This window comes from Acinonyx jubatus, chromosome D3 (assembly GCF_027475565.1).
Source record: "Acinonyx jubatus isolate Ajub_Pintada_27869175 chromosome D3, VMU_Ajub_asm_v1.0, whole genome shotgun sequence".
NCBI lineage: Eukaryota > Metazoa > Chordata > Mammalia > Carnivora > Felidae > Acinonyx > Acinonyx jubatus.
Genome location: NC_069392.1, coordinates 21,563,262 through 21,577,916, shown reverse-complemented (window position 1 = coordinate 21,577,916; position 14,655 = coordinate 21,563,262). Strand labels below are relative to the sequence as shown.

The following is a 14,655-nucleotide window of genomic DNA, read 5'->3' as shown; positions in this document are numbered from 1 at the left end:
CAATGTGACATTTGATCCAAAAAGGTTAGAATGCCAAATCTAGCTCCTCCTTCTAACAGCCTTAGCTAGTGTGAAGTAAATGTCAGAGCCCTTGAGGGTGGGCCTTACTATCAAAGGTTCTCCAATGCTTTCTAGTTCATGACAAAGCTTGAGAGAATCTTTGAGGGCAGGAAATACCTGGTCCACTAGACTAACCACACCAAGGACCACTAAATATCATGTATTTCACACAAACCTCAATCATCCTTCTGCCTCTTCCACCTGGATTACTTCTACCTCTGCCCTCTGCCATGGACCCCAAGCCACTAAAGCATTCCAACTACTACACACTCTACCTTATCAATACTCCTCAAATTCAACAGAGCATCTCCTTTGTGGGTTAAGTTTGGGGTAGCCATCAGACAAAGCAATCAAGCCAGACACGCCACGGGCACAGCGGTGACAGCTACTATCCAGACAAACTGCTGTCATTGTGTGACTAGCCCCAGGCTAACTTTAGTTTCTGGGCTATATGTATTCATTGCCACATCTTCTGCTTGGTACGGGTCCTTGAAATGGCTCCCTAACCTAGGAATGAGATGGCACAAGGTGTAGTGAGAACTTCCTGGTTCCCAGCTGGACTTGCTCAACTGGAAGGAGGAGCAGTCTTTTGACAAAAGAAGTCCTTTGACAGTGCAGCCATGGCAAGGCTTCCTGGTCAACAGGAAGGGAACAAAACAAACTGACTGCCATTTCAGTAGGTGGAAGAACCTCTTCTTTCGGTAGCTGTCTTCTGCAGCAGCAGGTGGTTACTCAAAGTAGTCTGGGTCTAAGCATCTCACAAACACTAAAGAAAAGATTCTCAAATAGGGAAGGGGACCATACTGGAGTTTCCAAGGTGCCTTTGACCAATGATGAGTACTGTGTTGGCAAAGGAGGAACAGCACGGGCTTTGGAATCAGGAGAGCACTTCTATTAAAAGAAAGGTCTATGTAAGGTACTACGGAGACAAGCCCAAGACTGCTTTGGAGACTACTTCCTGAGAACTTTTTTGTCTCCCCTAAGCTGAGGTTCACCAACTTCATACACTATCCAAGCTGAGGAATCTCAGTTTAAAACACTTTGTCCTCTCCTAAGGCTAAAGATTCAAGGGAGTCATGATCACCTTCATTAAATGAACTAGTTAGTGTAATTTAAAACGCTATTTCAAAAGTACTATAAAGCACAGAGATTTTCAAGTATCACTAAGTGTTCAGGAATTTAGCTCTACTAAAACGTTAATAACAAGTGCTTCTTGAAAGTTCAAGAACAAGGATCTTCCTGGAAGTACTACCAGTAGATAAGAAAATTTCTCCTTATGGCAGTGCCTCTTATCAAAGTATGGAGAATCCAAATGAGATCTAGTAAGCAGGAGCAAGTGCAAGAAAAGTGCAAAAAGACTTCAAAATTTCCTTCTGGAGGAAGCAAGGTATCACATGGAGACTCAATCTGGGTCAGATACAGAACATGGTAAAAGTGTTCTAAATCTAACCAAGAGCCATTTGCTGTACACTTCAGCCATAAAATGTACATGAAGACTGTGCTTCGGGATTCAGAAATTGGTTCAAGCCAAGTGCATTTCAAAAGTCTTCAAAGATTACTGGCATTTCTGGAACACTAAATAGGAAGTTACTCTAGGCCCTTGTGTTTGTTAGAATAGGATTTGCAGGCTGTTTTAACACAAAATCACCACTTAACAGGGGGTCTGAGATACCTTTCTTGTTCAAAGACTTCATTTCAAAGATTTTTCATATGGTTTACAAGGGTTAAGAGATCCACCAATAGAGGATCCTCCTGGCCACACAGTGATCAACAGCCTGTATGCAGCTAGTAGTAACCAAGTCCATGATCAAGTGCAACACTGCCTCAGGGCCAAGAGAGACTAGCTGACACAGCAGTCACTTCTTCAACTTTGTAAATATGCAATGTGGTATCTTTACCTGGCTACAATGCTTATCCTAATCACTCATTTATTCAATGAGCATTTACTGAGCACTTCCTCTGTGCCTGGCTCTGTGATAAAAACAACAGTAAACAATACAGATATGATCACTGCCTTCACAGAGCTTAGAGTCCAAAAGCTGCTACTCTCTGTAGAAGGTTAGGTAATCAGGAGGGTTTAAGCAGGAGACCGAGAAGAGTAACAGCAAGAGCAAAATGTAGTCTGCGTTAAGAATCAGCTGAAGACCTTGTTAAAAATACAGATTCTGGGCTCTACCCTGGAAAGTCTGTGTGAATCTGAGGTGGTACCTAAGAATTTTTATTTCTTTTTTTTTTTAATTTTTAAAAATGTTTTTATTTATTTTTGAGACAGAGACAGACAGAGCATGAGCAGGGGAGGGGCAGAGAGAGAGGGAGACGCAGAATCCAAAGCAGGCTCCAGGCTCCAAGCTGTCAGCACAGAGCCCAACTCAGGGCTCGAACTCAGGAACCGCAAGATCATGACCTGAGCAGAAGTCAGACGCTCAACCGACTGAGCCACCCAGGCGCCCCAGAATTTTTATTTCTAACAAGCTCCACAGGTGACGCTGTCCATCAACAGACCACTCTTTGAGAAGCACTGAACTAGAGAATAAAGAACCCATTGCATCCCTGCTTAAAACAATCTCCTCAGACATTCCACAAGTTAGAGATGTATTCCTAACACCTGATATTTACTTTGTCAGTCATTTGAGTGATATATGAAGCCTCCAAGCAAAGGATTTTGATGAAGAACAGGGAATTCTGGAGAGAGGAGAGTCTAAGCAGCTGGGGGTTGTATGCTTCCACTCCCATCATACATTTTGGAACCAAGACAGGGAGGGCAAAGCCAAACTGCCTTCTTTGCAGTTGTGCCTCAGATCCTGGTAGCAGCTATGTAAGATTATCAGAACAAATTTGGAAGGATGCACATCTAAGCTCCCCCCAATATATCTAAGTCTAGCTTCTCCAAATCAGCCTGACATCCCACATCCCATCATCCAACTCTCACTGGGGAGAAGACAGGAAATAGAAGCAGAAGAAATGTAAAATGGAGCTAATAAATCAAAAGTCAGAGATGATAAAATAATGTCCTCAGCAGAAGTTGTAATAAAATGACATCCAAGTTCTTGTTCTTTTGCCATCTGAGCACTATACATTTCAGGTTCACATGCTCTAATTTTCCATTTCTATGATTCGGCATCACAAAAGGGATCTTTCTTTGAGAAGTGACACTCCTATACAAAGAAGTCAAGAAAGTCAATAAAAATACCAAATCTACTTCTGACAGGCACATTATGGTATGACCCCATCTAATAGGAATGTTTTGGGTGAGTGAACACCTCTGCACTTTAAGAGCCTGGTTCCTTTGTCACCCTTCTTAGGTTTAAATACAATCTTTTAAAATGTGAATTTGCAGTGAATTCAAACTAAATCTGATGTTTGAGGGGATTTCCAAGTTCAGTATCAATCTAGTTTCAGAACGGGAGATAGGAAAATACTTTCCCCTCTGTACCAACAATAAGAACTTTATAGTACTAGGATATTACTGATTTTATTATTCTACTTGTAAAATGAGGTTGCTTTTATTCCTCCTGTTGAATGTGTTAATAAGGCTCTGAGGTAGAAAAGAGTGAAGTGATACCTCAGCCAAGACTCCCAATCTCGAGCTATTTGGAGTAAATCAAGTCTTTTTCCAAAATGCTGTAGTCCTTACTGATTCTATCATACCATTTAATCTTTAACTGCCTTGACAATTCCCTTAAGACCAAGTTATTGTTCTCTAATCATCTGCAGAGTGCTGTCTCTCCAATTAGAGACTTAAGTTCTCTAATGAGAACTTAGAAAAGGCCCCATCACATCCTCTCTGGACTCCTCCCAAAGCACAACAGCAGTAAGAACAGTGAGCACAGAATAAATGCACAGTTGGCCCTTTTCATTTAAATTGAAATCCAACTGTTATGCTCCATTTTGAGTATAATGGACAAAATTTTCTTAGTGAAATTCACCCGCCGAAGGTGGAAGGAGGGGACAGAGATGACCTCTGTTTAAAACTGTTTCTTTCAAATAGACTCAGCTCTGATGATTTTTCCTTTCAATGTCACTTGGAGTAGAGGCCCTTTCTCTGCTTTACCATCTGTGCAATGATTAAGACAACTGCTGATTCTTTCAGAGGTAGCTGTAATTGCTCCTCATTATAGCACACTTGAGATGTAAGATACACAGTAACTTGGGAATGGTTCCTCCATTTGGCCTTAGGGTTTAAGTAACCATCTTCTAAGACTCTTCTGCTATGCCTTTTTCCTGTTCCTTTCTTCTAAAAATAAAAGAAGTCTTATTTTCACCACTTCGGCATAGCTTTTTGAGAAGGCTTTCAGAATTTAAACAGTATAGCTGACGTTTAGCTGTCCTGAATGATTTTCTTTGCTCTAAAGAAAATGTGCATGAGAAATCCATCATATCTAGGGAGATTCATCATAATTATATAACACTGAGGTTCTGAGAATCACTTCTTAGTTATGTGCTTGTTCCCATTTATCAAATGAGTGAGTCCATGAAGAGGGGCTATTTGATAATTGTATATTCCCACAAAAACTACCAGTATTCTCAGATGTTAGTCAATGTTATTCAAAATATTAGCCTAAACCTTTCAGAAGACTTTAGAAAAGTTTATCAGAAAAACAGAGTATGCTAGCCAAATTGGATTTAAAAGCTATCTTCCCCTATTCCCCTTCCAAATTTCTAGCATTCAAATTACCAAAAAACATGCTGGTACAAACACTGAACAGGCAGAAAGCAAACTAAAAATGATAATTTAAAATTTTTAAAAAGCCAATGATAATGACTAAAAATTCTTCCACTGTTGTACCTACTCCAGAAAAAAAAAGAATTTTACTACCAAACAGCAGAGCCAATTAAATAAGCAAAACAGTAGACACTGTTAGTATCTTTAAATTCCAAGGAAAGCAGCCCTCCTTTCTGACATTTCTGCCTGAGAACATCTCAGCGAATTCCAGCACCAACCCAGTTAACCCACCTGTTTTAGGCAACTGACACCAGCAACCCTCCAAGTCCTTGCTGAGGTTGCAGAGAGAGGAAGTGGCCTCCAATAAGCTCTTTTTGGCCTCAGGTAGCAGTAAAATCAACTAATCAGTAAGCCAACCAATCAAATCACTGGTACTTGGTCACTTTGTTCCCCACTACTCTACTCCATTAACCCATAAATCTCTCAGTGGCTACTTAAGCAGATCTATAGATCTGGACACCACATGTTAGTTCCCTTGCACCAAAATTTTTGGTTTCTATTATATGCCTGACCAGGAATGCCCTGTTTCTACCTGTGACCTGGAATAATCAAACTCTTAAGCATTTCTTCTTAGGCATAGCAATAAATTCATTCAAAGGAACTGAACGTCAGAGGAAAGCACTGACATGTAACTTAGACTTACCTGCATAAATATCTATTCTGGTGGCATCAGCATCTCTGCAAAATTAAAAGAAAAAAATCAAGATCCAGTTGAAAATATGAAGTATCAACCATCAAAATGTACAATAAGTGGGATGCATACTATTTTGAGTCTATTTTCAGGAAGTCACACAGAAATTCTGTATCCATTACACTTTCACACTTAGTAATACTGTTTTCCTTATGTGTCTGTGAAACACTTCTGAAGCTCTGAACTATTTAAAATAATCACATGACACATAGGGCCTGGATACATTTTTTAAATACAGATTTCACAGTAAAAACATCTAGAGAATAAGAAAGAACACCATCCTTTACACACTAAAAAATGACTCACAACTGTGTTTCTCTCACTCACTTGATTGCAATCATAAAAAATGTTCCAGTAACTTGTCCATTTTTCTTTGTCACAAAATGTTAAGGGAAAAAAAAATCATCTGCCACGAAGCCTATGAAAAATCAGGTCTCATAGTATACACACTACAGTCAACATACTAATTCACAAGTCCATAATCTTATCCTAACCTAAAAGGAAGTTGGGGCACTCCATCAGACTCCAACCATTAGCTGAAATAACAGGTTCAGTCATCAAGAGCAGCTTGAAGGTAATCTAGTCCAATTCTGCCAACTGCAGGCAAGGAAAATGAGGCACAGAGAGTTTCATCAGTTTTATTTTATTTTTTTAATTTTTAAAGGTTTTTTATTATTTGGAGAGAGGGAGAGAGAGAGAGAGAGAGAGAGAGAGAGACAGACAGACAGACAGACAGACAAAGCACAAGTAGGGGAGGGGCAGAGAAAGGAGACACAGAATCCGAAGCAGGCTCCAAGCTCTGAGCTGTCAGTACAGAGCCCAATGCGGGGCTTGAACCCACAAACCGTGAGATCATGACCTGAGCCAAAGTCACTCAACCGACTGAGCCACCCAGGTACCCTAAGTTTCATCAGTTTTAAGTGGGGGGAAAAAAAACCCACTCAAGTCCATTCAGTTCTATATGTACCTATTCCTAAAAACATAAAAACATTTTCAAATATGAGAAAAATTAGCAAAATGTGTGCATGAACAGTAACATATACTCCTAGGAATCTCCAATTCACCATAGGATATAAAAAAAGACAGTCTGCCACAACACACCATGGTCTCACAAAGCTAATAAGTGGCAAAGTCATAGTTCCATTAAGCTACAGCATTTTTAAATTGAATACAAAAATTATGACTCAACCAGGATTGAAACAAAATGGAACTTTTCTGGTTAAACAACTTATTAACAAGCACACTTTCATGAACAGTCCAGTGAATAACAATAAAAGTAATAATAGCATAGATTTATAGTATAGATATAGATACAAACAGAAAATTACCTAGCAGCTCATTAACTAGGGATCTGTTTAGAAAGTACTTCTGCTCTCAGGGCACCTAGGTGGCTCAGTCAGTTAGGCATCTGACTCTTAAGTTTGGTCCAGGTCATGATCTCCCAGTTTGTGGGACTGAGCCTCACGTCAGTCTCCACAATGACAGCACGGAGCCTGCTTGGGATTCTCTCTCTCTCTCTCTCTCTCTCTCTCTCTCTCCCTGCCCTTCCCCTGCTCATGTGCACATGCACATATGCATTCTCTCTCTCAAAATAAGTTAACTAATTAAAAAAAATCGAAGTACTCTACTCTCAATTCTTACCCTCTTCCTTCATTAGTCATCAACACTTGGTCAATAAGCAATGTGTCTGAATTTTATGTCTGCATTCAGAAACAAAGCTGAGAGAATATTTTCATAATTATGAACAGAATCGTGATTTGGATGTTCCTATTTGCTTATCTTTGAGGCAACCTAAACTTTCTAGTCTTGCACATAACATTTATAGACTTCCATCACTAAGAACTCAACATAACACAGTGCTGAAGACTTTCTTCCAAACACAGCTACTAATAACAGAAGATACTTTGATCAACTAGAGTCAATTAAATATACATTTTAGGAACACACTCTGGCATAATTTTAAAGACTTTAGATGGTGTACATTTTTGGTAACACAAATTAAATAAGATCTTGTCTGTCCCATTACCTTGATTGCTAAATTCCTATCTTAATTCCTTGCATTTCATTGCAATTATCTTGCTCTAATACACAAGGGAAGATAACTTGGAAGGTCATAAGTTCACTATTTTTAGGACAAGCAATGGGTGAATTAAAGTTAATCAAGTAAAGTAGAAGTATCAACTAACACGCTATTAAAAATACTTTTGGGGTAAGAGGCCTCTTAAGAGGGAATTGCAGCTGCTTACAGAACTGTCTCCTTCCTAAGTCTTCAGAAAACAATAGTCACAAGGACCCAAAAAGTTTTCAAGCACAGCTTGTATGCCTAAAAGACTACATACCTTGCATTATCAACCAGTTCAGCAAGAGCACCAAACAAGAATTCATGAGTAGTTCTGAAATGATAAATACTAAGAATCAGCAAAAGAATTACAGAATTGAACTATGACACCTAATAAGTCAAGGTTATAAAATATTAAAGTTTTTAGAAAATCTAAAATTGCCATTTGCATTGTCACTTTACACTACTGAAATTTCCCCACAACTCGAAACCTTTAAGAGTTGCTAAGCCCCCTCAAATGTTAATCTATTAAATCTTGCTGTCTACTCATGTCTATTCTTACTATGTTAAGAAACCCACTCTGAAGCATTAAGATTCCTATGTGTATATACTATTTTAAAAGCAGCATTTTCCACTACTCATGTTCTGTCTAGAAAAATGTCTGTATTTTATTTTTCATTGCCTTAACCAGCTATCAGTTTCCGCATATCTCTAAGCATGCTCAATGGGTGACTTGCTAACATTCTGCTTTATCAGTACTTATGTGTTATCTATTGGTAAAAGAAGAAAACCCATTTGCTTTTGTGCAGTTTATAAGCAAAATATTCCATTTGAAAGTGAGGAGAAAGGAGAGGATAATCTATTTCCTGACTTTCCAATTCTAGCCAAAAACAGCTTTCTCCACATTAAAGAAGGGAATCCAAGACCCTGTTGAACAATTCCTCTTAGGAGGACAATAGCGTGGTGTGTTCTTCCTGAGGTCCCTGTTAGCCCCTTCAAGGTCATCTCTCTTCCAGGAGGCTGCTCAAAGTTGGGTTAGATAAATACACAATTACCATTATTATTCATAACTCAATAAATATGTGTGCCTAAGATGCATCCTTAAATTACTTCTCCACTTACACTCTCTTTGTGCTATTTTCCATAATAGTCCTCTTTAGGTATAAGAGTAAAATGCGTCCCCCTAGAAACCTTGACTTTTGATTAAAGAAAATGTAAAATCATTAACCTAAGTACATTACCATCATCAATTTTTCAAAAATACACAAATTATACCCATTGATTTTTTTTGGGGTATAACTGTTGTAGCCATTAAAGTGAAAATTTCTAAAAATTTAGAATGAAATATACCAAAATTAAATAACCAGTGTCCAGGATCTCTGATCACTTACTATATCATGTAAAACTTAAAACAAATTGTAAAATATTTGCTTATAAAATAAACACCCAAAGCTGAACTGTCCAGAAACCCTGGTTTCCCCTCAAGTAAACCCACAAATTTTTACAACTACAAATTTTGAATTAAAACTGTTACTAAAAGAAAAAAAAAATATTGGAATTTTAGGAAGAACTTTTCCCCCGTGAGATCAGTGATTATATCTGTTGCTAATCCAAGATGGCATCAATAAATAGGTCTTAGTAAAAAGTAGAAATTTATCTCCAATTCACTTAGAAAATAGAGTTCAAATTCTTCTGACCAAAATCCAATCCTTAATTATTTTACATGAAAAGAAAAACAATTTCAGGGGCACCTGGGTGGCTCAGTCAGTTAAGCATCAGACATTAGCTCAGATCATGATCTTGATGCTCATGGGTTTGAGCCCTGCCATCGGGCTGTGCTGACAGCTCAGAGCCTGGAGCCTGCTTAGGACTCTGTCTCCCTCTCTCTCTGCCCCTCCTCCACTGGCGCTCTGTCTCTCTCTAAACTAAATAACCATTAAAAAAAATTTTTTTTAAAGAAAAACAATTTCTATGAAAAAAACACCTGCATAAAACATATGTGTCTTTAATTAAAAATATTTAAGTTTCTAGAATCATCTTAAATTCTTCAAATTATCATCTGAAGAAACAAAGAAGTATTCTGTAGATTACTACACTAAAGAAATAGAGAGAAATGTTAGAAAATTAAAGGTGATTTACTAAAGGTAATATAATTTAAAAGTGAATCTAGCATTTGCTCTCAAGCTTTCAGTCATTTTCCTGTCTGAATAGAAGTAGCTAAAAACTTAACAAAGTGAATTACTCTCCATCCTCAAAATTTTTTTTAATTTTGAGGATTGTTATATAAAATAACAAATTCTATTGCAATACTTATTTCAATAAAAAGTTATACTTTAATATAGTCAAGGAAATTCAGAAATAAAACTCCTGTAAACCAAAAAAACCCAAACAAACAAACAAACAGAACAACCATAAGAATGGACTACAATTTATATGCAGGAATCTCTGGAATACATCAAAGAATGAAGAACTGGCCTTTGGTAGTGAAAACAGTGAATATGAATAGTCTTCAAAACTTACTCTAATACCCTTTACTATCAGGGCAAAGAAATCACAAACAGAAATGGTGACCATAGGGGCACCTGGGTGGCTCAGTCGATTAGGCGTCAGTTCAGGTCATGACCTCGCGGTTTGTGAGTTCAAGCTCCACATCAGGCTCTATGCTGACAGCTCAGAGCCTAGAGCCTGTTTAGGATTCTGTGGCTCCGTCTCTCTCTCTGCCCCTCCCTTGCTTGCTCGCTGCCTCTCTCTCTCTCTCTCTCTCTCTCAAAAATGAATAAACATTAAAAAAAATTAAAAAAAAGAAATGGTGACTGCTTCTCAGCAATACATATTTCTGATTGCTTCACATGAAAACTGCTTCACATGAAAATGAGAGACATTCAGAATTCAAGAAGATCTCAATAGGGCAAGGACAAAGTATCTCTGGCTAAGTTTTCACTGCTTTCTACACCATGTTTAGAAATGTGCCTTGTATATTTAGAATTTAAAGAAAACATTCCAAATGGCTATTGTTGTTCCACATAGTATCAATGCTGTTCCACACGTAACTATTTCAGACAAGCTAACAAATATCTTTAAAATGTAACCAAGGGAGGGACACTTGGGTGGTTCAGTCAGTTAAGTGTCAGACTCTTGAGCTCAGGTCATGATCTCATGGTTCATGGGATTGAGCCCTACATTGGGCTCTGTGCTGACAGCACGGAGCCTGCTCGGGATCCCCTTTCTCCCTCTCTCTCTACTCCTCCCCTGACTAGCTTGTGTGCACACACACACACATTCCCTCTCAAAATAAATAGACATGTTTTTTAAAAAAATAAAGTGGGAGCTCCTGGGTGGCTCAGTCAGTTAAGCATCTGACTTCGGCTCAGGTCATGATCTCATGGTCCATGAGTTTGAGCCCCATGTCAGGCTCTGTGCTGACAGCTCAGAGCCTGGAGCCTGCTTTGGATTCTGTGTCTCCCTCTCTCTGCTCCTCCTCCGCTCACACACACATGTGCTCTCTCTCTCTCAAAAATAAACATTAAAAAAATAAGAATAAAATTTAAAAAGTGTAGCTAAGGAATATTATTGTGATGTATACTGACATATCACAAAAGGGGCCTTTTGTGACAAACTGTTGGGAAAGTCAGAAATAACGCACATCTCTTCTCCAGACCTTCAACTGATTGATTAATGGGTCCTACTAACAAATTCTAAAATCAGAGTTCTAAATGTTTTTTAAAATCAGAAGAATCAAAAACATACTGACTGCATAAGTTCTCTCCTTTTTTCAAATAATATTCAAAGAGGCACACTCATTGCTTGCTAGCATTTGAAACAGATATCTGAGCAAGTATCAAAGAAAATTATTTTCACAGATGTAAAGATTCTTTGCATGTTATCAAAGAAAGGTCAACCATCTGGAAAAAGACAAGGATTTTTAACAAACTCTCACTTTCAAGTGATCTTGGCTTTTATGCCATTTGTGCCATGATGAAAATAGTTTTGCAGCTCAGCATTTCCAGTGACAAATTCACGGGTAAATCTACTCATTACATAAGGAATATGCTGTCCCTATTTATATTCAGCCTGAATTTAAACCAATAGATTATCCACAAGTCTATCATACAGTGATAGCTTCTGCTGTGTTCTTGGAGATGTTGACAACAGTTAATTGCCTTAACTGCTAGAAAATAAAGCTGAGAAACTAGAGCAACAATTTTTACATTCAAATACCTTTAATATATTTAGAGCGTGAACCCACATTTCAACAGGATTGTAAGTCCCCAAAACTATTAAGTCTCTAGAGGTGACAGGTTCCTCTATGTTCATTCACTACATATATAAATAAAACAAACCAAAGTATCATATGGCCAAGATAATTTATCAAACGTGCCAAGAGGAAAAGACATGGAAAGCAGTCATCTTATACTCAAGCATCCTGCTCTCTCAGACCACTTAGCAGTACAGCAAACAGTGACATAAGACACGCATCTTGTCACAAAGGAACATCACTACCATCACTATATCTGGAATCTAGCACCTAGATTGCCATGAACTTTTTACTAACAGTCACAAAACCCACCACTAAAGACCAGTAACTGTATAAAACTCCTTTTATTCAAAAACTCTTATCATTTCGTAATTGCAACACCCAGTATTAAAAGAAAATAACCAAGACTAAGACTTTCATGTTATGAAAATTTCGCAGGCCTGCTTTAAACCTTAATGCTGACGTAACCAATAACCATCAACACTTACCACAGACATCATACAAAAAAAAACAAAAATTCAAGACAGATGTTTACTGTCTCCAGTAAATGCTCCTAAGAATGTATCCGTCTAATGAATACCACCAAACAGCAACTTGCTACCATATTGACCAACTTGTGGTTTATATAAATCATACACTGAATAAACAATAATCACCATCTATTCAATGATCATCATGTACCATGTATGAGCTAATTACTTTATACACATTATTTAACATACTCCTCATAAACACTGTCAGATTAGCTCCATTTTATAGATGAAGAAACAGAGGCTCAGGGAAATCAATCTGCCCAAAAACTCAACCAGGAAGCAGTCAAGTCCAAGCCTGGCTGGCTCCCAAGCCTATGCATGCTCTCTCCATTGCACCACACTGATTTCTATCCTTCTAGTCTGCCTGTGTTCCACCTGCAAGTCTATGTTACACGGGAGGTAAGCAAAGGGCCATACCTTACATAATTCACAATATAGCAATATTGTAGATGTCAGACACTCTATAATGGTTTTGTGTTTTAAAAATTGTAACAGAACAAAGGAGAAGGTACTCTAAGAAAAATCTTCCCATTTCTGAAGGTGACCTTGCATCACTTAACACAGAGAAGATCCATCTACCATCATAACGAGTAACAAGTCACGGCTTAGGAAAATTTAAACATTTGTTTCCTCTAGAAATGAATTTCTAGTCACATTACTATGATAAATAAATCTTCAAACTGGTTACAAACCAACTTATCTTGGTATTCCAGGGTTCATATTTTCTTCTGGCAGGATTAGATACATCCTAAAGTATACAACTTCAAAGGTGTGATCCAGATTAGAAAATCTAGAGCTTCCAAAATGATACATTCAACCCTCAAATGTTCATGCAAGCAGGTGGTTCCAACTCAATATGGGAAAGTCAAATTCACAGAGAATTCTCCAGTTGTATTTTAAACAAGTGACTTAACTAGAATTTTATTCTATACCTTAGTTCTGTTCACCTATTGTTAATAAGTTATAAAATGGCAATTTAAGAGTATTCCAGAACCTCAAATTAAAAAATTTGAGATAAACTAAAATTGAATAGACTTTCAAAGTAGGAAGTAAACCCTTTGCTTTATAAGAAAACAAGCCCTTAAAAGTATACTCAACTAGAGTTAGTACTGCCTGATAGCTAAAAACACTAACCATTATGGCCAGGTAAAACTTATTGCCTTAAATCTTGATGCCTTAAACCTGCCACTTAGCAGATGTGTAACTTCTGGCATGTTACTCTGAGCCCAGTTTCCTCAAATGCAAAATAGGAATAATCCTTACTCCAGCAAGGTTACTATAAGGATTATTTTACACGTTTAAAAGTGACTGGCAAGAAGCAATTAACTGTTGTTACTATTATTATCAAAAAAGTCTTTGGGGAAGCTCTTCCAAGATTATCATATAGTCTTGTCATTCCAAATTTGGCCCCTCATTCCACAATTCAGAACTGAAGTAACCAATTATTAAATACAATCACCGGTGAACATCTAAGTGGCCTTCAAATGCTTGTTCTTAAACACAATTCAAATATAAAAAAGGATACTGAAGGTCTTGCCCAAGACGTTATTAATTAGCTAAATAAGCATCACCAACCTATCTAAGTGGGCTTCAGATTCATCTTCCGTAGCATGAGACTTCGCCTCTCAGGCTCTACAGTACCTACTCTAAAACCAGTTCTAGTTCACTAATAAGCTTCCTAAACAAAAAATAAAACCAGACTATCACCATTTGGCAATTCACTACTCAAAATTTTTATTTCCTTGATAGGAAAAAAAGCAAAAAAAAAAAATTACAGACGCCATAACATGTTGCCCTTTCCCATAAAAAGCTAAAAATTATTTTACTGTTACTAGATGTTTGAAGTCTATCATCTCAACCCTCAAAGCGGTTCTTCAGATCTCTGAGCCATTCACGTAGCTGCTCATCACCTCTGCAGATACTAAAATGGTAGAATACTTACCTTCATCTCAAAAGTGATGAATGAATGTATTAGAACACTAAGTAGTTATGACCCCACTGAATTACTTCTAAGAGAGTGGCATAACAGTTAACCCTGAAACATTCCAGATCAACACGGAATAATGATAATCTCCTCATGAGCTCGAACATAAACACCATATGCGTTCTGTGATTTGCACACATTTTGGGGAAAGGCTACTTAAATTATGGGTTTAAACAAGTTGCTATTTTCTGCCTAGCACATAAAAATTTCATTGGAATTAGGGACGAATTTCCCAGGAAGATAAGGCCAACTGTTTGCTGAAAACAAAAATTAGTAATTTCTTCTCACAAGTTGTCATTTAAAGATCTTCATTCTTTTCTTTTTCTTGTTAGGAAAAAAAAGACTTGTTA

The 14,655-nt window shown here is 37.6% G+C and overlaps 1 protein-coding gene across 5 annotated transcripts in view; it reads right to left on the bottom strand.

The window, feature by feature from the left end:
* Positions 1-14,655, bottom strand: part of MORC2 (MORC family CW-type zinc finger 2) — a 39,941-nt gene that overhangs the window by 23,544 nt on the left and 1,742 nt on the right. For all 5 annotated transcript variants that reach the window (XM_053206491.1, XM_027050834.2, XM_027050835.2 and 2 more), the window contains exons 2-3: positions 7,814-7,867; positions 5,427-5,461 (exon numbers count right to left, since the gene is read on the bottom strand). In XM_053206491.1, coding sequence (XP_053062466.1) covers positions 5,427-5,461; positions 7,814-7,867 — 89 coding nt within the window. The remainder of the gene's footprint in view (positions 1-5,426; positions 5,462-7,813; positions 7,868-14,655) is intronic.